Source organism: Carettochelys insculpta, chromosome 7 (genome assembly GCF_033958435.1).
Source record: "Carettochelys insculpta isolate YL-2023 chromosome 7, ASM3395843v1, whole genome shotgun sequence".
Lineage (NCBI taxonomy): Eukaryota > Metazoa > Chordata > Testudines > Carettochelyidae > Carettochelys > Carettochelys insculpta.
In genome coordinates this window covers 43,432,829-43,459,649 of record NC_134143.1, presented here as the reverse complement: position 1 = coordinate 43,459,649, position 26,821 = coordinate 43,432,829, and the positions used below count along the sequence as shown (strand labels likewise).

General features: G+C 41.3%; 1 protein-coding gene across 6 annotated transcripts in view; it reads left to right on the top strand.

The window, feature by feature from the left end:
- Positions 1-26,821, top strand: part of BLNK (B cell linker) — a 169,766-nt gene that overhangs the window by 97,337 nt on the left and 45,608 nt on the right. For 5 of the 6 annotated variants that reach the window (XM_075000426.1, XM_075000421.1, XM_075000425.1 and 2 more), the window contains one exon: positions 26,660-26,725. In XM_075000426.1, the coding sequence (XP_074856527.1) occupies positions 26,660-26,725 (66 nt within the window). Of the gene's footprint in view, positions 1-26,482; positions 26,535-26,659; positions 26,726-26,821 lie in introns of all 6 variants that reach the window. The other variant, XM_075000423.1, reaches the window with a different exon arrangement.

The following is a 26,821-nucleotide window of genomic DNA, read 5'->3' as shown; positions in this document are numbered from 1 at the left end:
CCTCTTAAGCATGTCTAGTTCTAGTGATGTTCTAGCATATATAGTGGAAGGACAATATCCTCCATTCTGATATCTCACAATAGTTGGATTGCAGGGTTGCTGTCTTTCCCCTCCTCCTTATAGCCAGTACATGTACATCTGACCAAAACCCTAACATGTCAGGAACTTAAGCGCATATCTACCTTTTAGCATGCAGCAGTACCATTGTCCACAGTGCATGTGCTCAAGCATTTTGTTGGATGTGGGTCCAGATATATAACCGTATGAGTTTAATGATACTTCAGGCTTTACTAGTGGTTTGTTTTTTTTTTGTTTTTTTTTAAAGCACTATGCTATAACTTCAGCGCTCTCTTTAAAAACAGCAGAAATGTAGCACTTTAAAGACTAAAAAATGATTTACTCAGTGATGAGCTTTCATGAGACAGACCCACTTCATCAGATCAATTTCATTTCCAATACAGACTGACATTTATAAGTACAGAGGACCAAAAAACAAAAAAAACAATAAAAAATGACAAATCAAATAGGATTGAAGGAAGGGGGTGAGAGGTGGGGGATGTTAAGTGTCCTGTCTGAGATAATTTACAAGCATCAAAGGAAGGGAAGCTGTCCTTGTAATGCGTGAGGTAACTGATATCTCTGTTCATACCACGGGGTAATGTGTCGAGTTTGAATATGTCACTCTAATCTGTTAAATACATTGTTCCAGGACACAAATTCTCAGGTCTTTAACTGAATGGCCCACTCCACTGAAGTGTGTTCACTGACTGACTTGTGTGTATTGAGTTTCTTGATGTCTGCTCTGTGTCCATATATTCTTTGGCGAAGGTTTTGCCCAGTCTATCCAATATACCTAGTGTCAGGGCATTGTTGGCGCATAATGGCATGTATAATGTTGCTGGAAGTGCATGAGAATGTGCCTTTGATCTTGTAACTAACATGGTTAGGTCAAGTGATGGTATCCCCAGAATAAATATGTGGACAAAGTTAGCAGCGGGGTTTGCTGCAAGGAAGAGTTCCAGGATTAGTATTACTGTGGTGTAGCCTGTGATCGCTGGGGAGAATCTTTTTCAGGTTAGGAGGTTGTGTATAGGAAAGGACAGGCCCGTCACCTAGAGCCTTCTGGAGTGTAGCATCCTGACGCAGAATAGGTTGTAGATTTTGAACGATGAATTGCAGGGGTTTGTGTTGGGGGCTGTTTGGTGATGACAAGTGATGTTCTGTTATTGATCTTCTTGGGTCTGTCTTGAAGTAGCTGGTTTCTGGGTATTCATCTGGTCCTGTCAATTTTTTTTTTTTTTTCACTTCTCCTGGTGGGTAATTCAGTTTTATAAGTGCTTGGTAAAGGTCTGGTCGTTTTCAGTCTCTGTCAGTAGGATTGGAGCAGATGTGATTGTATCTAAGGGCTTGACTGTAAACAATGGATCGTGTACTGTAGTATCCAGGAAATGTATTTTTTGTGTGGAATAGTTAAGGCTGAGATTTATCTGCTGAAGTGGGTTTGTCCCATGAATGACTAACAATAAATCTTTTTGTTAATCTTTAAAGTGCTACATTTCTGCTGCTTTGTTTGGTTGGAGTACCGACTAACACAGCTACCTCTCTTACTACTCACTTAGAAAGAGCAACTGCCCAGATTTCAGAGAGATGCACAAGTACAACAAATGACATAATGGAGCTGCCGCTACTGCCTCACCTGGGAGTAATCTATTTTTTGCCAAGGTCCAAATTTCTTCATTAAGGTCTAGACTTCAGAGAAATATTTTTCACACCACAGTGACAATAATAAGTAACTAAAAAGATTTTGTGCTCCATAGAAAAGTATCTGGCATTGCAAATTTGACCTGCAGTTCACCTATTGAATATCTCTGGCCTCACCCTTTGACATAACCATCTATTTACATATTTTGTCACCAGCTCATGCTACATGATCTTGTCCCTGGTGTTTTGGCAATGCAGTTGTTTTATATATAAGAAAATCTGTTTCTCCTTTACAAAAAATATTTGCCATAACATTTGCACTGAATGTGACATTTGGGAGATAACAGCATTTGAAGACGAACTCTCCTCATATGCCAATGATTGCAGAGACAAAAATCCTACCGAAACAAAGTACCATTTGTGTAATTATAGTCCATTTTCTAAAACAGCTTTCATAAGAATCTATTCAATGACTGTATGAATCAAGGTGGCTTTAGTGCTGCATCAGCATTTGTTTGTGTCTAAAGTTTCAAGCTTGTGAATGTAATTCTGAGAGGTTCAGTTTTGTGAACTGGTTTTGATGAATCAGAACTCATATAGCATTTTGAAGACTAACAAAATATTAGATGATGAACTTTCGTGGGGCAGATCCACTTCTTCAGATCTGGAAAACTTTTGTGGGGCTTCATCTTTCTCCACCTCTTTTGCTCCTCCAAATGCTTTGCAACTTAAATCACTGCCTCCAACCATTGCTCCCAGGTATTATTTGAAATCACCATGAAAAGTACTTCACTTTGTTCTGGGGTTGGGCACAAAGGTTTACAACTGCCTTGTAATACAAGAGATAATCCTTTGGGATTTAGCATTCTCACTAAAACACATAATATTGGCTGTCTCCACTAGCAAGTTCTTTTGAAAAATTTTTCAACAGAAGGGGGCTCTTTTGAAGGATCCTGCATAGCATCTATACACAAATGGTATTCTTTCAAAAGTAAATTGAAAGCACTTCCACTCCTGTTTCAGGAAGAACACCTTCTTTCAAAAGCTTCTTTAGAAAGAAAGTGTGTGTAGATGCTCTGCAGAGACCTTCATTCAAAAGAGGAGCCCTCCTGGTGCCTGATTTTTTGATCCCTGGCCCATAGTTTCGAAAGAGTAGGGGCTGCGTGGATGCTCTCTGTTGAAAGAGTGGAACAATCTTTTGATCCATTTTTTTGTGCGTGGATGCACTCCAGAAGAACTTCTTTCAAAGGATCTCTGTAATGTAGACGTAGCCATATGGTGAAATTTTGACCTTATTGAAGTCAATGGGGGGTTCACTTAAGAGCTCGAATGCCTGCCCATCAGATTTAAAAGTATTCGTTGTCTTCACCAGTTTTCTACTACCAAGGGCCTTGAAAGTGTCTTAGGGTATTTCAATAAAATATTAGTTTTATAGTTTTCCCTCTTTTGCTTCACTAAGTTGTTCCTCATGAACATGCAGAACAGAAAATGAATGTATCTGGGAATGAACTGACATTTTATTGTTAATTGGCATCTTCTGTGTAACCCTGTGCAGGATACTTTTTTTTTAAGAGGCAGTTTTCTTTTTGAGAAAATGAGTTGAGCATATTAATCTAGGTCTACATTATGGGTTATTTCGGCATAATTTATGTCACTCAGGAGTATGACTAAACCGCCCTGATAGACATAAGTCACACTAACAATTGCCATCAAAACAAAAAGCAGTCAAGTAGCACTTTAAAGACTAGCAAAATAGTTTATTAGGTGAGCTTTCGTGGGACAGACCCACTTCTTCAGACCATATCCAGACCAGAACAGACTCAACATTTAAGGCACAGAGAACCAAAAACAGTAAGCAAGGAGGACAAATCAGAAAAAGATAATCAAGGTGAGCAAATCAGAGAGTGGAGGGGTGGGGGGGAAGATCAAGAATTAGACTGAGTTAACCCCACCCCTCCACTCTCTGATATGCTCACCTTGATTATCTTTCTGATTTGTCCTCCTTGCTTACTGTTTTTGGTTCTCTGTGCCTTAAATATTGAGTCTGTTCTGCTCTGGATATGGTCTGAAGAAGTGGGTCTGTCCCACGAAAGCTCACCTAATAAACTATTTTGCTAGTCTTTAAAGTGCTACTTGACTGCTTTTTGTTTTGATAGTGTATAGACTAGCACGGCTTACTGTCTGTTACTATTTAACAAATGCCAGCGTGACAACAGAAGAGCTTCTCCCACTGGTATAGCTACCACATCTGACAGGAGTTGATGTGGTTCAATCAATGATTCAATCATCTATTTCCCTTCAGCTTGGAGAGACTACACTAGTGAGCTTTCAGCGGTGCACTTTGAGAAAGAGATGGAAATTTTACTGGTTAAGCATTTCATAATGTTGATAATAGACATTTAATCAAGTTTTGCAATAAAACTGACACACAACACTTCATACTTAGAAGAAAAAAAAACCCAGAAAGTCCACAAACTAGAACTGCTGATCTGCCAAGCTGTTTATTATTTGCATGCTCCTATGTTGTCCACAGCTTCAAAATGGGCTACAAAACATGCTCCATAGAGATTTCAGCAGCAGAGTCTAAGCCTCCACTCATCTGATTTCTAGCCATTGTAGTTGCACAGGCAACCTTTCAAATGTAATCAATGGTTGTGGCTTGAGTCTGCAAAAAGCTTAAAACATCAGCTCTAAAAGAAGCATGGATTGCATCATCCATCTGAAATATGTAATAACTCTGAAACTTAAGGCTTGGATGTTCAGAATTAACCATTTCCTTGCTGATCATTTTAGAGGAAACACCTAGCACTTGTGCTTATCTACTCTCATTACATGTATCAGTTGATATTAAAGCAGTGATATAGTTAGCTGCTATCAAGAGTTGCTGGGATGGGAAAACTCATTCTAACTTTCCTCACCTCTGCCCTACCCACAAAAGAGTCTCAAGTCTCTTTGGACTCTTACCACCATGAAGAAAGAAGAAAAACAGAGATTCATTTCCTACCACCCATCTGATCTCCTCCACTGCCAAATGTCTCAACTGCCTTCTGAGCTCCCAAAGTGTCTCTCTGCCTAGCTAGGTGCCAAAAGCCTCAGCAGTGGTATTCCCTGTAAGTTGTGTGCTTGTGCAGCCAAAAGTAGAGATTCAGATGCTGCCTAGATGAAAATCAGAGCACCCATAACTATTATTTCTCTTCTAAGGGTGCACATTTGCACATGCTTTGGTGCACATAACAAAAATTATTCCACACATGGGTAGACAAAATCTGCACTTATATGGAAAAAAGATTAGAGGGTGTATTCTCAGCATCCTCTTCAATTTCTGCTTTTCTTTGGTTGTTTCCATCACACATTGACATGTTGTCAATACAAAAAACCCATGGCTTGCTGAAAAATTTAGTACAGTATAATACAAACTGACTCTAATATAATAAATCACAAGGGGGTGGCGCTGGTTGTATTGCTTGCTTGAATATACAATGCCATAAAAATATTTGGGTTTTTTAATCCACCTGAAGTTCCTGAATAATTCCCAGTCTGCCTCAATGCAGATATCAGAGGTGTCGTTCACAGGTGACAAGCTCAGTTTGCTACAGAATAGACTGAAATCTGATTATTTAACTTCTCTTTCCTGCAGCTTTTTGACACTTCTAATCAGCTACTGAAACTTCCTCCTCTTTGACCTCTGTGCTTTTTCTCTTATCCTTCCCTAGCCTCTCCAAAAACACTCTTGTAAAAATAACATTTTTCTCCATGTCCAAAAACCGTATGACTTTCACAGGTAACTCATCTGCCACATGTAGTCCACAGCAGCAAAGACCAGGTTCAGTATACAGGGATTCCACTTAAAAACACAAAACAGAACAAGCTTGAACCCCCTTCCACTAGAGTGGGAGGACACCCTGTGGTTACTCCTGTCAGAGGCAGGCTTCCCACACCCATGCTTGAGTGTAATAAAAGAGAACTTATATTAAAAGGGAAAGGGCACCCCTAGCATCACCCTCCCCAACTTTCAGCATTGTGTTGCTTCTGCAGGAAGAGATGGGTGGGGATGGAGCAGGGAAGGGTACAGAACAGGAAAGGAGATGGAGCATGGGCAAGGAGGGGAGCAGGGAAGAGGCACATGGCCAGTGCCCCCTTAGAACCTATGCAGCAGTCCACAGTGCACTCCAACCACATTCAAAAGCCATGTGACCATAAGCAACTCCAACTCTACAAGCCATTGGGCAGTGTCTTTTGCCCCACTGTGACACCATGGCTGCGTCTACACGTGCACGCTACTTCGAAGTAGCGGCAGTAACTTCGAAATAGCGCCCGTCACGTCTACACGTGTTGGGCGCTATTTCGAAGTTGAAATCGACATTAGGCGGCGAGACGTCGAAGTCGCTAACCCCATGAGCGGATGGGAATAGCGCCCTACTTCAACGTTCAACATCGAAGTAGGGACGTGTAGACGATCCGCGTCCCGCAACATCGAAATAGCGGGGTCCTCCATGGCGGCCATCAGCTGGGGGGTTGAGAGATACTCTCTCTCCAGCCCTTGCGGGGCTCTGTGGTCACCGTGGGCAGCAGCCCTTAGCCCAGGGCTTCTGGCTGCTGCTGCTGCAGCTGGGGGTCCGTGCTGCATATACAGGGTCTGCAACTAGTTGTTGGCTCTGTGTATCTTGCACTGTTTAATGAAAGTGTGTCTGGGAGGGGCCCTTTAAGGGAGCGACTTGCTGTTGAGTCCGCCCCGTGACCCTGTCTGCAGCTGTGCCTGGCTCCCTTATTTCGATGTGTGCTACTTTGCCGTGTAGACGTTCCCTCGCTGTGCCTATTTCGATGTTGGGCTGAGCAACGTCGAAGTTGAACATCGACGTTGCCAGCCCTGGAGGACGTGTAGACGTTATTCATCGAAATAGCCTATTTCGATGTCGCAACATCGAAATAAGCTATTTCGAAGTTGGGTGCACGTGTAGACGTAGCCCATGTGAGGGAAAATCAAATAAATGAAGGTCCCTTTAACACATCAGTCCCCTCTCCCTCCACTGCATTCCATCCAGAACTGGCTTTCCTTCATTAGGAAGTATCTGGAGTTCAGAGGTGCATTCACTGGATTCAACTCTCCACCAGGGGTACAGGGCCAGGAGGCAGCAGAATGTCTCTTCAGCTGTCTCATAGCTTTTGCTGTGTGTCTGACCACTGTTTCTCTGCTGACACCATTTGCTGCTCCCATGACTTTACATTCTGAAGTTCCTCCACCTAGCCTAGCTGTTAGTAATTTCATCAGGTAGACAGGAATCTCATAGCCAATACAGTCTCCATGTTGACTTTCACTCTCCCTACACAGGGGACTAGCAGTTCTGTGGCACCTTAGGCTATGTCTGCACAACAGCCTAAACTCAAAATAGGCTAAATAGGCAATTTTGGCACATGGTGCTGTCTAAGTGGCATCACATGTCAAAATAAAGTGCTGTTTTGATGCACCCCTTATTCCTCCTGCAATGAGGTGTACAGGGATGCCAAAATAGCATTCCTGTTATTGCAAAAAATATTTCAAAATGGCGAGCACATTGCGTAGATGCAGGGCAGCTATTTCAGGATACTGGAATATTTCAAAATAGCTCCTGTCATGTAGACATAGCCTTGGAGACTAACCAGTATATTATGTCATGAACTTTTATGGGTAAAAACCCACTTCTTCAGATGAAAAATGGAGAGGAAAAACAATCCAGGGTTTATATAGTGTGGTAGGGGAATGTTACCTATCACTAATAGGACTACAAATAACAAGCAGTACCCTTGGATCTTAGAGACTAACAAATTTAGATGGTCATGAGCTTTTATGGGTAAAACCCACTTCCTTGGATGAAACAATGAGGAAGTGAATTTAATCCATGAAAACTCATGACCTAATACATTTGCTAGTCTGTAAGGCTATCTCTAGACTAAAGGGATTTGTTGGCAAAACGGCCGTTTTGTGGACAAAACCCACAAAGCATCCAGATTCCCAAGTGTGTTCTGTCAACAGTAAGTCAACAGCATGCAGCACTGTTGTCGACAGCCACACCCTGCTAGCCACGAGGAAGAACACTGCTGTTGACAGAGATCCATCAATGAAATGCCAATCTGGATGTCCCTGGGGAACCTCTGTAAACAGAAGAGTCTTCTGGGACATGGTACAACCCTGACTGCTATGATTCAGGTGGCTGTTGTGCTGATAGAACGGCCAGGCAGTCTGACTATTCTCAGTCAACAGAGCAGATCATTCTCTCAATCCGCTTTTATGGTCTGGCCGCAACCTGTCAATAGAGGTTTTGTCACAAGATATCTTCCAACAAAAATTTCTGCCGACAAAGTGCTCTAATCTAGACATAGCTTAAGGTGCCCCAGGGCTGCTTGTTATTTGTGAAGCTACAGACTAACAGGGCTACTAAAACTCTGCAACTAGCAGGACCAGTTAACAAAGCAAATTAAGTTGGGTGTTTCTCATTCCTGGGACTATCTAAGGTGGGGAAGTTACCTGTGTAATGCGTCAGATAGTTAAGATCTCTATTCAGATGAAGTTTAAAGGTATAAAATTTGTAAATGAATTGCAATTCAGATGTCTCCGTCTATTTCCCACACAAAGGGGAATGCTTAACCCCTAGACCAGCTCAACAGTGATACCAATTCTAAGAATAACCAGCCAGAAACTAGGGCTCGGAGTTGAGGGTAGACAGTAATAAGTAAATAAATAACACATTTCAATAACATTAATACCCTGTGTATCCATGCTACCCAGCCATGTAGCAAATCCCTGTTAACATTCTGTTTTCTCATTAACCATCATTCCTCACACATACACACTCCTGTGCACAGAAAATTAAATACAAAACCCCCATTCTAACAAATGGTCTTTAACCACTTCTCACACCTACTTAAATGTCATTGCTTTTATAGCCATGTAGGTGGGATTTGTTGTAATTTACATTATAAATCCTCTGAATTAGGCCCTGTCTACTTTGGAAAACTGTCACTTCATACTGGCGTAGGTTAAGGCCTGCAACATGCTTAGTATGGGTACGGTCAGATCAGTATATAGGTGCTATGTGCTAGTATAACTATTCTGATACTGTAGGAAGGAGGATAACTATGGGGCACTAAATCACCTTTATACCAGTATAATTTAATTTGTACTGGGGTTTTGATCAAGGCATATTAGTGAATAACTAATAAACATGAGGATGATGCAGGGATAGCTCTGTGATTTGAGCACTGGCTTTATAAATACAGGGTTGTGAGTTCAGTCCTTGAGGAGGCTGTTTAGAGGTCTGGGGCAAACAGAATTAAAAATACATGTCAGGGTGGGTGCTTGGCCCTGCTGAGGGGACTGGACTCAATGACATCTTGAGGTCCCTTCCAGTTCTGTAAGATCTTTATATATATTTAAATGTCAGGCTGCAACTTTATTAACTCATCTCTGGGTAGAGGCATTATGCTGTCACCCTGAGCTCTTACATAATGATGCTGGGTTCCAGGGCTCCTATTACATAGCTAATTACTTGGGATAGACTCTCTTCATCCTAACTTTAGTCTCTCAGTCCCTCCCACCCACTGGATTGAAGAAGGCAGGTACAGGCAAAAATGGGCTAGAAGTTGTGAACCCTTAGTCAAGAAAAGCTTCAGACCTATGGTAGAAGGAAGTCATAAATCCTTGAAATCCAGTATCTCATTGATCTCTGAAGCTGGGTCTTTTATTCTTTAGTAGCCCTGGACAGTCCAGCAATTAGCTTGGTCAGACCTACTACCCACATTGCCTGGGCGCCGTTTTCTGCCCAGTCAGGTCCTTACAATCATTAAGCCAAATGTCAGCCACTCCATCTGACAGATGGGTTTCATCATCGCTAAAACACTCAGTTCCAATATATCAGACTCCCTGGCTACGTCTGCACGTGCGCCAAACTTCGAAATGGCCACGCAAATGGCCATTTCGAAGTTTACTAATGAAGCGCTGAAATGCATATTCAGCGCTTCGTTAGCATGCAGGCCGCCGCAGCACTTCGAAATTGAGGCGCCCTGCCGCCGCGCGTCTCGTCCAGATGGGGCTCCTTTTCAAAAGGACGCTGCCTACTTCGAATATTGAATAAGGGGACTTCGAAGTAGGCAGCGTCCTTTTGAAAAGGAGCCCCATCTGGACGAGACGCGCGGCGGCAGGGCGCCTCAATTTCGAAGTGCTGCGGCGGCCTGCATGCTAACGAAGCGCTGAATATGCATTTCATTAGTAAACTTCGAAATGGCCATTTGCGTGGCCCTGTGTGTTATCACTGAACCACCTGCCACCAAATGTATCCTTGCACCTTCTCAGTTGACAATGATCGAGATAAATCCTAATTCTTAATAATTTTAATACTAGTCTTAAGATCATTTTCAGCAAGGACAAGACATCAGATAGCTGTAGCGTAACCATCAAGGTTTAAACTAATCCCACAACCTGCAGTTTCTGCATTAATATCATAGGCAGATGGCTTCAGTGTTGAATGTTGGTTCCAATGCACCTACAGATTTGTCTGCCCACTTGTGTTGACAAAGCAGTGGTGGCTGCCATCTTGTCAGGCATGTATTTTCACATGTTCCAATCCCCTAGTTTGGATTCTGCTTCACTTCCCTTGTAGTCTAATTGACATCTCCTTTTACTGGTGGAATTATGGTAAAAAGAATCATCCTCATCAAATTCATTCATATGCTGAAACATCTTGGTTTAAAATGATTTAAGATTTTAGTATATTCCAGTCTGGCAAAGAATAGAAATTACAAGAAAAATAAGAATAGTCAGTTGTGCAGCGCTCTCTCTCTCTCTCTCTCTCTTTATTTTTTTGCACAGAATGACTGAACTAACGTTTCCATTTATCCAGTCAGAAAATCTAATATAAATCTCCATAATAAATATGAACAGTGATAAAGTATGCTTGTCAGCATTTGCCAGGTGAGCTAGCAGATTGCCCATGCTGGATATCAAATTATTCCACAGTCCACCAGTGTATCTGCTTTTGGAATGTGCTCATTCAAGTAATCAAAAATGTTGTAAAAGTATGATTGTTATGGGCAGTATCATAATACAGAACATACACATAAAAGTTCTTAAAATGAAAGAAATTGGGACTGCTGCTTTCTGACTTGAAGAATATAGTTTCTAATGGCTTTCCCCACCTGCTTTGGAAAATGTGTCTTGTTGGGTCTTGACTGTACTAGAAGGGTGAAACAGGTTTTATTTCATCCATAGCTTCCTTTTTTTTTAATCACTATATGAATATCTGTGCAGGTAGGCCCAGCAGACACTTCAGAAAGTCAAACAAAGCCAGTGGAATCAGGTTTCACCTCTGCTTTCTGAATTAGTGGTTGGAAAATAATAACAAATGCTTGCTAAACATATTCAAGTTTTGTTTATATAAAACAGTGCAAACCTTGATTACAATGGGCTTGGAAAACTGTTTCAAACAAGTATAATTATTTTCTAATGTAGAGAGAAAATTTATGTGACCTCTATGTAACCACAAGCATTCCGTTGTTTGTACCCTTTTTATCAAAGCTGAACAAAATTCAGAATTACCAACCTATGGAAAAGTCCAAAGTTTGTTTTTGTTCAACTTGGGACAAAGCTGAAAATTCACATTTTTGTCCCCAGAATAGAAATTCTGAAAAATATCAAATTCTGAGTATCATGTCAATATTTGTGATCAAAATGACATCTTCCTATCCTCCTGAAATCAAATGTTTCATTTCAGTTTGTACAAATGTTTCATTTAAAAAGTTAGCTAACATAAAGCTTCATTTTTGGTTTGTGGTGCTGCATTATTTAGGAAATTCCCAACCTGTTCTATTTTATCAACAATGCCTCACAACTACTGACACTGTAGGCAGCAGCCTGAAAGCATGAGTCACTTAAAAATTATTTTTACCTCTTTTCATTTGTGCAGATGGATGATCAAGGCCCAATCACGAGTGTAAACAGGAATATATGTGCACACTTCATTTTTCTTTAGACGTGTTATGTGGGCCTTAAAAAGTTCATTGCCGAATAGGGTAGAATTTAGTTTTAATCAGCATCTTTCATATTCTAGTTACCCCACAGCACGTTACGATGAGCTAGATTTTGGTAATGCATTGATTTAGAAAACAAATAGAACTGCCATTATGTGCTTACCAATAGAATGGAGAAAGTAAACTCCAGGGGAAAAAAAAATCCCTATGGTTGAAAATGACAAAGAATTTTCCCATTTAGATGTTGGGAGCTTTCCTTTATTTTGACAAATTATTGGAGGACCTCAGATATGATGTAAATAGTTTTACATTTTGCATTTCAGGTTTTCCTGAATTACTTGAGGGCCAATAAAAATCTGTAAGTTCTGCTGAGTTTCACGTCTCTAACCTGTAAAAAGCCCACCTGAACAGAATAGAATTCTGTCGCTTCGAAATTGTTTTGAGATTGCTTAGAAATTGAGTGAAATGCTGTAAACCTGTAATCTCATCAAAATGTTATATTCAACATTCCTGAAATAATTCAAAACGACTCATCCTGAGGCAGTAAGTTGAAACACACAGATACATTTTTAGGATTCATTGCAAGGATACCTGGGTAAAATTTTATGGCCTGTGTGTGCAAGAAGTCAAACTAGATGATTTAATAACACTTTTTGACCTTGAATTCTCTGAAGCAGGACTTGGGCTACAAAAGTATTCCAGTAAAATTTGCTTCTTCTGAGCACGTCATAGTCCCATCTAAATTCAGAAATTGGCCCCTTGCAGACTTGTCAGACTAATCAACCAGCTCCATGATCTGGTGCTGAAAACCACGTAAGTCAGTCACTCTCAAACCCACGGTGTCAAATACGCTGTCTGTTTGCCACATGTGGTGAATTGGACAGCATGGTGTGGCAAAGCGGCAGCGCAGCTTGGGATGGCTCGCTCAGGCTAAGGCGGCTAGTGCCAGCTCACATGGCTCCAAGCGTCTGGTGCTGGCATGGCTCGTGCAGCCTGACTCTGCTGAGTCACTGGCAGTTTGCGGGGTGGGGTGCAACCTGGCTGGGAGTGTGCCTGGCTGTGTGTGGGGGGAGAGGTAGGGAGCTTGGCACAGGGGGTGATGTCTGGGGGGTGCCTGCCAGGGTTGGGTGGTGTGGAAGGGGGCTGTGGCAATTGTTAAATCTCTTTTGGACACCACTGTTCTCAAACATTTGTACTGATGACCCCTTTCATGTAGCAAGTCTCTGAGTGCCAACCACCATCCCAACCCCAACCCCCACCTTAGACATTGAAAACACTTTTGCATATACGTAATGCCATTACAAATGCTGGAGACAAAGTGGAGTTTGGGTTGGAAGTTGTTGCCTTACAGCCCCTCAGGTCGCAAACTGGCAACCACCTCAGTTGTCCTGAACCCAGGTTGAGAACCCTGGTTTAAGTACTAGTGCAGACAGAACAAAACCATTTTCAGCACAGCACTTTCTTGAGATGTGGTGGAACAGTGCTGAAAATGCATATAGCCCAATGACACTACCTCCAGCTGTTTCATCGCCTGTTCATGGAGATCCATTTTTCAGGGCTGGCTGCTGCATTAGATCACAGTACTGATATAGATGGATCTCATTAGCATAACTACAAGGTGGAAAGTGGATTGAAAATTAAAGAGAAAATATCCTGGAGTAAAAAAAGAAAAAGAAAATCCTTATTTACTCCCTTGTCAAGCATTAACAGAGAGAAAGCAGTGTGACAGGAAAGTACTGCTTTGAAGAATAAGATGAGGAATCCATCTAACGGACAGAGGGAGCAGACGGTAAAAGAGAAAACAGGAGAGTCGTTGCAGAGTCAGGATCAGTAGCGTCAGGAAATTCAAAATAGACCCCTCCAATGGTGCTGGCTCCCCTTCTTTCTGCTGGGTGGTGGGAGCCCAGGCCTACCCACTACTCTGGGCTCACGCCCAGGGACCCTAACTAGCAGCAGCTGATGGGGCTTTTCCTCTGACCCAATTACATCAGCCTTTCCCCAGGCCACTTCTCCCAGTGCTTCCCTCTAGCACCTTCTCCCTGGTACCTGGCTGAGCTTCCCCTTTCCTCCAAACCTCAGTTCTCCAGTCGCATTTCCTCTTCTCCTCCCCTCACCCCTCCCTTAACCTGAGGGAACCTTTTTTAAGGTGATCCTGCAGGTGTCTAATTAGCCTGTTGCTGTAGGTCCGCTCTTAATGAGTTCAAAGGCCTTTTATTCAGGGAACAGAAACCCAGTCACACAGCTCCTCATGTATCTGCCTTCCCTTCAGCTCCTACTGCTCCGATCCCACTCAGATCTCAATAGGATCAGTCTCCTATAGCCTACTGCCTTTGGTCTGACACAGTTTGCAATCTGTGCAGGCCCAGAACTCAGTAAATTTCGGTGTGTATAATATTTTTAAGGTGACTGTTAATGTCTTTGGTTTCAAAGCATCAGAATGAAAAACTACTCAGACGAATACAATATGCTTCATTTAAAAACAACTGCAGTTATGTATCAGTGGTTCGCTAACTCATTAATACATAGAAGTGGTCTGTCTGCACGACCAATCAATTAAAGCATAGCAGGATCAGGACAACAGGATCAGGACAACAACTATTTCAAATTTTTGCAGCCACAGATAAAATGATTACAACTGTGTCAGTTTCTTGCTGTATGCAATAAAATGAAAATAACACTTATTCATGGCACTGTAATGCAACATTGGCACAAGACCAATGTTTCCTGTTTGCAAATGAAGTTTTAGTGTCACTTTAGCCACAAGATACCATGGTTGTTGTTGATGATGACAACCGTTAGCTTCTGAGCATATTTGATGGTATTGGCATTGGTTCTTAACTTGCCACCTAGTAGTAGTAGCAGTAGGCATCCTTCAGTCTGCATAGACTATGGATCGCGCCCTTTATAGTTTCAATTGAGGACTTCATTCACAGCCTCTACTGTGACTATGAAGACCCACGAGAGTGACAGTCCTTGCTGCATCTCTTGCAGATGTGGTGGGTGTCTGACAAGTCCTTAGTGTGCTTTCTGTGCACTTGCTTCTCCTCTGCTAGCTGTCTGATCCTCAACTCGCCCTTCTGAAGGCCCTTGTGTAACCCCTGCCTCCATCTGCTGCGGTCATCTGCTAGTTCTTCCCAGTTGTCCAGCTCGATGTCTACCTCTCTGAGGTCTCTCTTGCAGACATCTTTGTAGTGCAACTGGGGGCGTCCGGGAGGTCTTTTGCCAGAGGCTAGCTCACCATACAGGATGTCTTTTGGAATCCTTCCATCATTCATCCTGTGGATGTGGCCAAGCCAGCGGAGTCGACGCTGCCTGAGGAGAGTGTGCATGGTTGGGATTCCAGCTTGCTCGAGGACGGCGGTGTTGGTCACTCTGTCCTTCCATGATATTCCAAGGGTGCACCTGAGGCAGTGCGAGTGGAAGACATTCAGCCTCTTTTCCTGGCGGGCATACAGGGTCCAAGTCTTGCTGCCATAAAGGAGGGTGCTGAGGATGCAGGCTCTGTAGACTTGCATTTTGGTGTGAGTGTACAGCTTGTTGTTATTCCACACTCTCTTGCTGAGTCTGGACAGAGTTGTGGCCGCTTTTCTGATCCTCCTATTTAGCTCAGTGTCCAACGACAGGGTGTCAGTGATGGTGGACCCGAGGTAAAGAAACTCGTGAACGACCTCTAATGTATAATTGTCAATGCTGATTGATGGGGATTCAGCAACATCCTGACTGAGTACGTTTGTCTTCTTTAGGCTGATGGTAAGCCCAAAGTCCTTGCACGTTTTGGAGAACTGATCCAGCAGTTTTTGAAGCTGGAAAACTTGCCACCTGGCTGAAACTAAAGCCCAAATGTTCAAAGTATACCAAAAACAATATTATTATTGATGATTACATATCACCTATCTCCATTCTCAGCAAGTTTTACAATATTGCAGTGAACATTACCATCAAAAACAGCTCAGCAGCGTTATTAGACTTGATGCAGGAATCAAGTAATGAAGTTCCTCTGGATATTAAAACTCTATCAGCCTATCTAATGAATATTGGGAGCAAATGAATTTCCTTCTTCCATGGTTGCAGGTGGATCTCAGGTAGCAGAACTTATGAAGTTCTGAATACAGGGTATGTCCAAATTTTATGCAGTCTCAGTTCATTTTGGGATACTTACATGGCACAGTGAGAAAAGACTTGAGTGATGGATCCATATCTAAAAGTAAGATTGTTTACTGCTTGCCAAGCAAAAGAATAAAAAAGGTTGGCTATTCACACTTCTCTTTGCACATCCAGAAGAGCCACCAGAGGATCCCAACACGAGAATGTTGGTGCAAAATTAGACAGGCCTAGGAACAAAACAAGCTCAAACTAGAAAAATGAAGGGTAACAAGAAAACTTTCTACAAATATATTAGGAGCAAGTGGAAGACTAAAGACGGGCTAGGACCATTACTCAATGAAAAGGGGAAACAACAATATAAAGTATGGAAATTGCAGAGATGCATAATGACTTCTTTATTTTGGTTTTTACCAAGAAGGCTGGGGGCGATTGAACACCTAACATAGAGTATGCTGGTGAAAATGGGGAAGGTCCAGAAGCAAGTGAAAAAATACTTAGACAAGTTAGATGTCTTCAAATCACCAGGGTCTGATTAAATGCATCCTAAAGTATTCAAGGAGCTGATCCAAAAGATACATGAGCTATTAGCTATTGTCTTTGAAAAGTCATGGAATACAGGAGACATGGGAGGCGGATATAAAAGGCAAGGTGAGGCAATGCCTCCCCTGTGTCTTAGTGCTCAATCTTTCCCCATTCTGGCTATTCCTGAAGGCTCCCACAGTAGGCAATTGCAGATTGCATAGTGATGACTCTTCCCCCCCAAAATGGATCTGTTAACTTAAAAGTGAAAAGCTTTCAGTTTGTCAGACTTATTAGCATAACATTAAACTTGTGGAAGAACTATTAGTGGTAGTGAAACCTTTAACACGTATGTTGAATCGTAGCAGAAGTTGCTCTTTCCCTCGAAAGGTCATCAGCTAATAAATTGTAACAGAGAGGTAGCCGTGTTAGTCTATATTCTATCAAAACAAAAAGGCAGTCCAGTAGCACTTTAAAGACTAACAAAATAATTTATTAGGTGGTGAGCTTTCGTGGGACAGAGCCTCTTCTTCAGACCATAGCAATACCAGAACAGATTCAATATTTAAGGCACAGAGAAACAAAAATTGTTATCAAGGTTGACAAATCAGAAAAACTGTGATCAAGGTGGGCAAATCAGAAGAGCAGAGGGGTGGTAGGAGCCGGGGGGAAGTCAAGAGTCAGATAAAGCAAAATATGTAAAAGAGTCCTTATAATGGGCCATGTTATTGCCATCCTGGTTCAAACCACATGTTAATTTATTGAATTTGAATATAAAAGAGAGTTCCACACTCTCTCTTTGTAGGTGCTTGTTAAATTTCCTTTTCAGTAAAACACAGACCTTCAGGTCTTTAAAGTGCTACATGACTATTTTTTCTTCTAACATGCATGCGCCAACCCTATTTACTGACAAATACAGTTGTGCATTACTATGTCTACAGGATGTTAGTTTAAAATTTGGTTTAAACCTTCCATTAGTTTGTGGCTGAAGATTATAAAATCACATATCTGAAAAATCCTTGTGTAGATATTTAAATGTAATTGGAGTATTCCACTTTAGCCTTAAATGCCTGCATCTTCAGGCAAAGTTTTTTTTTAAATAAATTCTTCAAAAGACTACTCTTATCTAAAATTCGCATTTTGATTTGAATTACTATAGTACAAAAACTTGTTTCCAAAGTCCTCCTATCCTTTCTTTTTATCCCTACTCTCCTTTCATGCCCTTGAAGAGAGCCCTTAAAGGGATAATACTACTTTTCTTCCAGATAGCAGGACAACTGAGTTTCCCTTTTACTTCTGACTATTTGATGAATGAGTTTTAAGAGAAACCTCCACCCAAAACAGTACCTTACTAAGATATAAAATCCTTTGACGTACCTTAAATATTTGGAAACATATTTTAATACAAACATATCGTGTAATTTCATAACATGTCTTGTTATGAAAATCACACAAAATAAATTATGTTCCTTTTTTCAAAAATCATGAACTTTATTATGTATGCACTAACCTGCTCTGACTAATTTAAAATAATGTCTTTGTTTCAGTGAGTTTAAATATGTAGTAATATGTAATAATTTATGAAGGCCTATGAATATATTTTAAACATAAACAGAAATACTGATGAAAGAAACTAATCAGACTTTACCTGTGATGAAAGAAATATAAAACTGAGAAGGGGGGCATTATATATTCCATAATATTTAATGTTGTATTCATCAGGTCAACTAACTTGCCCTTATTACAAAGTTTGTGCAAATAAATATCTGACAAACTTCAGGGTATATCAAAAAACTTGTGAATATTTGTTTTTATTTCCAAATACGGTGCTTTTAATTAAGTACCTTCTGCATATCCAGCCTTCACAATCTGGCATACAGTGGAAAACATGCTGCATTTTCTTTAGAAAGAAATTTTAGGAGAGTGTTGGTTTTTTGGGTTTTTTTTCCAAATGACATTTGCTACATTTGAGTTCAGGGATTTGCCTGAAATGGGTGAACAGAGAGAAGAGGAAGGCAGAGAGGGAGCAGGTGGTGGGGACAGGGCAAGACCTGGAAGGAGCAGTGATCGAGAATGAATAGCATCTTGCTTGTCAAGAATACGTAGAGGACACACAGAGATGGAAAACAGGCTAAATATTTATTATTTCTGGGCCATTGTGTACTATGTAAACAGACACCTGCTCTAATTCTACTTTTAGTCTTCAGATGCAAAATGAATTATTGAAAATAAAATCAGCAAAATAAGATATCCTTGATTAATATTTTTTTTTAAATCAGATTGTGAGGGGGGAAAAAAGGATATTCTTCCACTTCCTTTGGTTTATCCCTTTAGAGAAACAGAGGGAAGAAATATGGTTAATTCTGCCTGCCTTCTGTTGAAGGTTGAGAATGTGCTAGGTGCTTGGAAGTTTTCTCCCTATAAGCCAAATCAAAACGCTAGTTTATATATTCACAGCTTCAGAGGTCTTCAGAGAGAGAACATAAATCTCATAAAATATGAGACCAGTTTCATATGCATGCTTGCTGTATATGCCAATGTTCCAACATTCTTTGACAGTTACACACGGAGTCATGATGAAATAGCTTGGTGACAGGAACCTGAGTACCAAATGACGGAAACTACATTCCACATTTCTGGCCTCAATAGTACAGACTCTGTTAACTTAGGAAATTGGAGGAAGAGATTTTCAGAGGTTTGAAACTTCCAAAAGATTCCATTCATGAGGACACGTGGTGCACTTCAAGTGAAGTAGAGAGAAACTGTTATTAGCTACATTTGGAAAGTTTAACTTGGGTAATAGTGAATGTCAGGAATGGGACAGAGAAAGAATGGTGTTTGGTGAATAATTTATATACTTGTGTCCTTTTAAAGTGGGATTGTTTTAGAAACCGAAAACAGTCACGTAATAAGAACTTTGCCTCCTTTTTGAAAAAGAAGATGGTTGAAGATAATATGCAGAAATATTACTGTGAAAACAGAGCATTTCCTGTACTCTTGACCACTATTTTGAACTGCACATAGACAAAGATTGTAAATCATTATTCCATTATTTAGGTTTGTGAAGATGGAGAGAAGAGAGATTTTTAAACTTTTCTAAACTTCAGGCAGCACGTTTACAAATCCTCTTCAGAGCTTGCAAGTTTTATTCATAGTGAACCTTGCTCTGCACCTTTGTCCGGAACAATAAGCCTTTTCTTAACTTCTCCTTTGCAGGTCTGTTTATAAAATTACAAAGTTAACAGAGAAACCAACCAAAATAAATAGATAAATACCAGGTGCGGGAGACTATTTTGGTATTGCTATGTTCTGTGCACGAGAGAGTGAGACAATGACCATGCTCTGTGTGGCTACGTTTATACTACAGAGATCTTTTGAAAGAAGCCCTTCAGGAATATGTCTTCCAAAAGAACTTCTTTAAAAAGAGTGCACCCACACACAAAAAAGCAGATCAGAAGAGAACGTCCACACAGCCCCTGCTCCTTCGAAAGAATGGGTCAGGAATCAAAACATCAGGTGCCCTGAGGACTGCTCTTTCAAAAGAAGGGCCCTACAGAGTGCCTACACACATTTTCTTTCAAAAAAAGCTTTTGAAAGAAGGCATTCTTCCTGAAACGGGAGTGGAAGTGTGTTTTCGAAAGGAGCACTGCATTCTTTCAGTTTACTTTTGAAAGAACTCTTTTTGTGTGTAGACACTGGGGGATCTTACGAACAAGCTCATTTCTTTCGAAAAATCTTTCAGAAAAACTTTCTAGTGTAGACACAGCCTGTGAGTTTAAGTGTATATGTGAGAGAGACAAACAGACAGCATGAGAAATAGCAACAAAGTGAGCTGGACAACTGTTTTCTTTTTCACCATTTCACATTTCAAAATTTCAATCTCTGAATTTCAGCTTCCATGGCTAGAGCAGTTGTCTCATTTGTTATCTCTAAACTGTTCGTGTTATATACAGTTTGTTTGTTTGTGTGTTTCCTTCTGCAATCTGCTTCCTTTATATTTTCCCTTTGCTCCTGTTTTTCACTTAACATTTTCTGTAGTGCCTTAATGGCTATGAGAGTTTCAGGCTGTAATTCCCAACCTGAATTTATTAAATATCCTTTCTATTCAAACTTTCCACTGGGCCCACTATCAGAAAAGGCATATGCTATCACAGAACGAGACTGTGATAAGTTCTTATGGAAAGGTGAGGGAGCATATAAGAGGCCTCCTCTTTTGTACATCCTTTCTCCATATAGCACCTGCACACGGGGGTATATGTATCAGTCCACATACCAGAGGCAGGACTCTGGCACCATCTTCTCCTGCCACTATTGTGTAAGCAGCAGAACCGACAGTCATCATGGGCCCTAGGGCAAGATGGGAGGGGGCCCTGGCTCTGCACCCCCAAAAGGGATGGGGCCAAAGGCAGAAGGGGAGAAGCCTAGGAGCTCTGGGCCCCATTGAAATGCTGGGATTCAGGGCACCTGGCCGCTTCCTGCCCCCTCCTTTCCCCGCTCTCTGTAGGGAGCCCGTGTGTAAGCTCATAACTACAGAGACCAGAGGCCTACCTCCATTTTGGAGAGCAGGATTCTGAACTACAGAGGGGAGATGAGGCAGGGGGCAGTAGCCACTCTGATTTTTGTGGTATGTAATGTTTGAATGCAATATGTAATTGTGACATACAAATGCTCATTGCTCTAATGAAAAAATCAGCACTCTCCACAGCAACTCACAAAATGATCTGGTACACTAGGAGGCTGTGCTGTGTGCACGCGCACACACACACGCACACACGCACAGAGCTCTGGGAAGAATTCTGAAAAATACTTGCAGAGCTTTCAGTAGGGCGGTCTTCATCTGAGCCACCACAATGCCAGGCCGTGCCTAAATGGCACAACAGAATCAGTAGTGTACAAGGCTTCTGGGGGCCATATCTGATGTTCCGTATTATGGGTTTTGCCTCTGTGCACACCCCAAAATTATTATTATTGTTGGTCTATTTGACAAAAATGAGTGGTCACTCAGAGCCCCCCAAATGAGGGCCAGATCTGTGGTATGGTATATGATGTTTCCAGGCTGGTGTGGGTGGTTGTAATGCTTAAGGTATGGAACATTCTAGACCCAGAATTCAGGGGCCTCTTGTCAGCCATAAACAGTCACAGAGAGATGGGATGGCAACTGAAACCAAGAATGAAGATGCACTAATTAGTAATTAAGAGGCCCACTCACTTTGCTAACTTGTTTTGTTGTAACTATATTTGTGGTTTTATTTTGAATCAGGTAAAGTCATTGTTAAATTAAAGCCATGACTGATTTTAGGCAACACTTGGTAGATAGTAGGTCATTTGATAGTTTATAGATTTAAATTCACCTCACTATGTCTTTTCATAGCTTTCCTTTTTGCCTTTAACAGGTTTCTAATTCTGCTGCCAGCATAAACCCTCCCCAGTGTAGAATCTTTCAAAATTGGAAAATCTGGGTCTCTAGCACAAACTTAGATGGGTATTTCTCTTTTTGCCAAGTTTAAGAGTAGAAATTTTTCCAGGGGTGCAAAAGACAATTCAGCAAGAACTGCAAATAGCAGAAGTTCCTGGATTCCCCCAATACTGAGATAGAAAGCTATATTTTTGCAATGACATCTGTACAACTTCCCCAGCACTTCATTTCCAACTTCTGCTGCTTTGTATCTGGGAGGTAGCCATGTTAGTCTGTAGCTTCGAAAACAACGAAAAGTCTTGTGGCACCTTATAGACTAACAGATATTTTAGAGCACAAGCTTTCATGGGCAAAGACCTGCTTCATCAGATGCATGAGTAGGGTGTGGTTTCAGAGGAGTATTTAAAGAGTGGGGTCCCAGTAAAAGGGGGAGAGCCAGAGCTGACAAGGTCTATTCAGCAAGGTGGAAATGGCCTGGTATCAACAGTCCTTATCAAAAGAGGAAAAAACAAGTCACATCAGACAGGGAGATGTGAGCCATTGCCAGTGTCTAATGGGGAGCTGTCAACACCCAGAGCAGAGAAACTGTCTTTGTAAGCTTTATTTAGCTTCATTGCCATTCCCCTCACTGTCTTTGCTGTTAGCATTGTTCCTAAAATTCTTTATATTTCAGCACTACACCCAATTCTGATTTCATTAATCTCTGCAGGGTTTGGAGTCTTGTGAGAGTTTTAGTAGGGTTGCAGAAACGACTGCCCAGAAACTCTCACCAGCCCCACTCTCTATAGTTAATTTTTAATGTCCTCAGAAATGTATAGTATTGGTAGATACAGGATAAACTTTCAAGTGTCTGGAGCGAGAATGTCCTTATTACAGAGATCTCACTGAAAATAGCTTTTTCTCTATCTCTTAACCTGATAAAATTGAAATCTTAGATGAAATTTATAAACACACTTTTTCCTCATCTCTCTCTCTCTCTCTCTCTCTCTCTCTCTCTCTCTCCTTTTTACTTTAACTTTGGGAAGAATTTGAGGAACAGTTTGTATGGAAGAAGCTATACATGACAACGTTGTTTGCCAGTCATGAAACATGCTCTTTGACTGCACAGTGTGTCACAGGAAAGAATTATGATGCACACAAAATAAACCATTCCCTTTCTGTTTCACATATGGACATCACATGTTGAGCCATCTATGGACTAGCTTTGTCCTTAGGCACCGTCAGACATTCAGAGAGCACAGAGAGGTCCTACAGCCTTTGCATTCATTAGCCTTTCCAATATATGCCGTACACATACTAATTTTCCTCTCACCAATCATTTTGAAAGAACCACGCTGTTGTGCTGAGAGAGAGGATATAGAAATAGTAGCAGAGAGGAAGCTGTGCTAGTCTATACAGATCAAAACAAAAAGCAGTCAAGTAGCACTTTAAAGACTAGCAAAATAGTTTATTAGGTGAGCTTTCATGGGCAACAAAAGCTCACCTAATAAACTATTTTGCTGGTCTTTGAAGTGCTACTTGACTACTTTTTGTTTTGATATAGAAATAGGGGTAACTTCTACCTACTTTTAGAGACAAGTATGTTGGAAGTTGTAAGATATTAGAGACACTGGTTTTCAAAATACGGTTTGGTGCACACATAGTCTTGACATAAGTATTCAAGGAAAATACCCGCTTCCTGTGATCATTCTTACACCTGTTTCCTGTAAGTGTACTATTTGCAAGTACTGGGACAAATGGGTTTAGGCCAGCTGAAACTAGATGTCCCCCATATCCACTGAGGAGGGAAGGGGGAGTCTGGACACAGGCTGCAAGTCAGCACCAAAGGACAGGAACAACGGGGACAAGAATAAGGGGTAACAGTAGGGAACCAGAGTGGGACACCCTACAGAGAACCCTGACACGATCCACTGCTCCTCAAAGTGCCAAAGGAGTCAGCGGGAAATGCCTCACAGAACTCTGCGAAGAGGTGTGTTAAGACAAGAGACTGAAAATAGGCACCCACTGATAGAAGACCCCTTGCTGATACAGCTTACTCTTCCGCCAGCCCCTGCAGAAGGATAACAAGGAGACTGTGTGAGATTTTGGGGCCACAAGTGGGGTGTACATGAATTAGGAGATTCAGGGAGAAGAGCAGTCAGAACCTTAGCTAAAGGTTCATGCAACTGTTTCTCTTTATTTGTAAGCCTGGTTCTAAATAACATAGCTCTAGTCAGAGCTGAAAAGGGGGATTCAGTGGTCATCAAGAATCATATAGACCAACGTGAAGATGAGACTATCACATCATTTAGCCTCATCTCCTGTGTATCACAGGCCATCAACTCCACTGAGCACCTGCACACAAAACCCAGTACCTGAAATTAAACCAGAGTGTAACAGATCAAAGGACTCCAGACTGTTGTGTGCCATTGGTAAAGAATAGATGGAACCCAGGTGCACTTGTGCCTGAGACCTCCAGCAATGGAAGAGAAATTTTGTAAGATACCTGCTTCCCCAAGAAACACCCAAGGTCACTTCCAACCTGACCTGGGGCAAATTCCTTCTCAGCCCCACATATGGCAAATAGTTAGGCCCTAAGCATGTGTCAGGGCTCTGTTCCCAATCTGAACCTCTGAGTGTAGAAAGTGGGGCCTGCAAAAACTTAGAACACCTTGCTTATACAAAGGCTTCACTTAAAAACTTCCCAAGGTCACAGATACCCTGGACCCTGGAAGGTATGCTGCCAGTACCCACGTAAAACAAAACCCCCTTAACTCAGAATGATACACCTGGGATTACCATCATAGGGGCACCCCAAGCTCTTAACCCTCCCTCCAGAGAGAGAGCCAACACAAAAACTGCAATTTAGTAGCTGACCTTTTTGTCTAAGGCACAAACATACACAAACTCTTCTTATGACACAGGTATCAGATAAATTGCTTAAAAACACTGATTTATTCACAAAACAAGAGAAAAGAAATCATAGGTTGCATGCAGAGAAAAATATTTCCCTGGGTTTCAGCTTAAATGTTACAGGGGTTAAAAATTTCAAGTCAAACAACAACAAAAAAAGAAACAGAGCAGCAAACAACAAGACCAAAGTAGCAAGCAAACATCAGTAGCCAATCCAACCAAATTCAAAATAACCATAACCTGATCACATCTAACTATACAGTTCCTTTTTCCTTACATCGCTATGGCTGATCTTGAGATGGTCAGGATATTTATGAGATTCATTCCAATCTTCTGGGAGACATTCTCTCTCTGTCTTTTCTATCTGCTGTTCCAACAGACAAAAGCCCTGAAAACTGCAGTTGTTCTCAGCTCAGAAAAATCACTCCACTCCCATTGGCTCCCCTGGGCTCAAGTTACCTCAGGAAGAGATTACCCCCTTCCCTATTCATTCATGAGAGCATGTGAAAAAGAACCAACCAGCCAGGCACCTGAGAGAGAATGTTCAATGACACCTCACACTGGCCCACCCTGTCCAGTCTCCCATTTCCAGGCATAGCCATCTCTGGTGCATCAAAAGCAAGAGACACATGCATGATGACATCACACCAGAATACAGTGTGGCAGAGGTGTAGAATGCCTTTCTAACCCCTTCAGGTGATCATGTGAAACCCTGAAGCACAAGCTTATGGGAACATAAAACATAAATCACAAGTGAGCTTGAGGGCTGCTGATCCTTACCCCCAATCATCACGAGTTGCATTCAGAAGCTTGTCCAGATTTTTCCTAAAAGTAAACTGTTTGCCCCCACAACTCCTATTGGCTATGTCTACACTACCTCCCTACTTCGAAGGGAGGATGGTAAGTAGGATGTCAGGACATTATTAACGAAGTGCTGTGCTGCACATGCAACACTTCATTAAGCTAATTCTCCCCCATGGCAACTTCGAAGTGTTAAACTTTGAGGAGTAAAGGGACTTCAAAGTTTTCCAGACACTTTAAAGTACTGGCAGGTTAGCTGTGGCTACGTGCAAGCCGGCACTTCGAAGTTTACCACTTCGAAGTTGCCGCAGGGAAGAATTAGCTTATGGCATTTATTCATCAATAGAGCCTTCTTAATATACAAATAACACTTGTTCCTTTATAGTGCTTCCACCCAAGAACCCCCAAGTGCTTTAACAACATTATTGAATTAAGCCCCTAGATTCTCCAGTTAAAAAAGTAACAAAAGTAGTATTATTCTCTTTCCATGGATAAGGAATGAAAGCACAAATAAATCAGCTGTCACTAATAGGAAAAAGTCCCTTCTAATCAGTGGCAGAGCTTGGAGGAAAGCTCAGTAAATCTGAGCCCTAGCCTCTAACCACTATGTGATACACATGCTAGTGACACAAATTCAGAGCTTGAGCCGTGGATTTCAGGCCCATACAGACACAATTACACATCTTCTATGCAAATTACATTATTAACCAGTTTAGTTTTATTGATTCTCAACTCATTCCAATTTCTGTTGAAAATTATGTTGATTAATTTCAAGAGACACCCACAATTACTGAGGAGATAGTGAGGTTGGATATTATTTTGTTTTGGTGAGTCCAAAGGGCAAAGGGCATCCATCACTGCCCTTCTGTGCAGATTAAATCTTTCAGATAAGATTCTAAGACATACAGTGGTAGTGTGATGTTTTTACTGGGCTGTGTAAGCAACGTGTAGATCAGAAGCCAGATAAATTCCTACCCACATGCAGAAAACTGTCAATCCTGTTTCTGAAAACAATTGTTTAATGGAGTCAAAATTTTCTCTTTAATCTAGGCAGTGAGGCATCTTGTATAGAGGATTCTGCTCAAAGGTGGACAAATCTTATGTATGTACAAGTGAATGTAGCAAGTAAAATACTTAATAGTGAACAAACACTTTTTGATGTGTCAATTACATTTATCAGACATTTACCTATGTGATTTTCATGATATTTTGTTCAATTTCTTATAGGCAGCTTCAAAAGATTGTACATGACATCAAGAAAAATGAAAGTGGAATAATGAGCAAGTTCAAAAAGTAAGTTAAGATGTTTCTATAATTGTATATTGTTTAAAGTTAAGAACATGTAACATGTTGTGTGGCAATTCTGAGGGTAGGGGTGTGTGTTTTTTA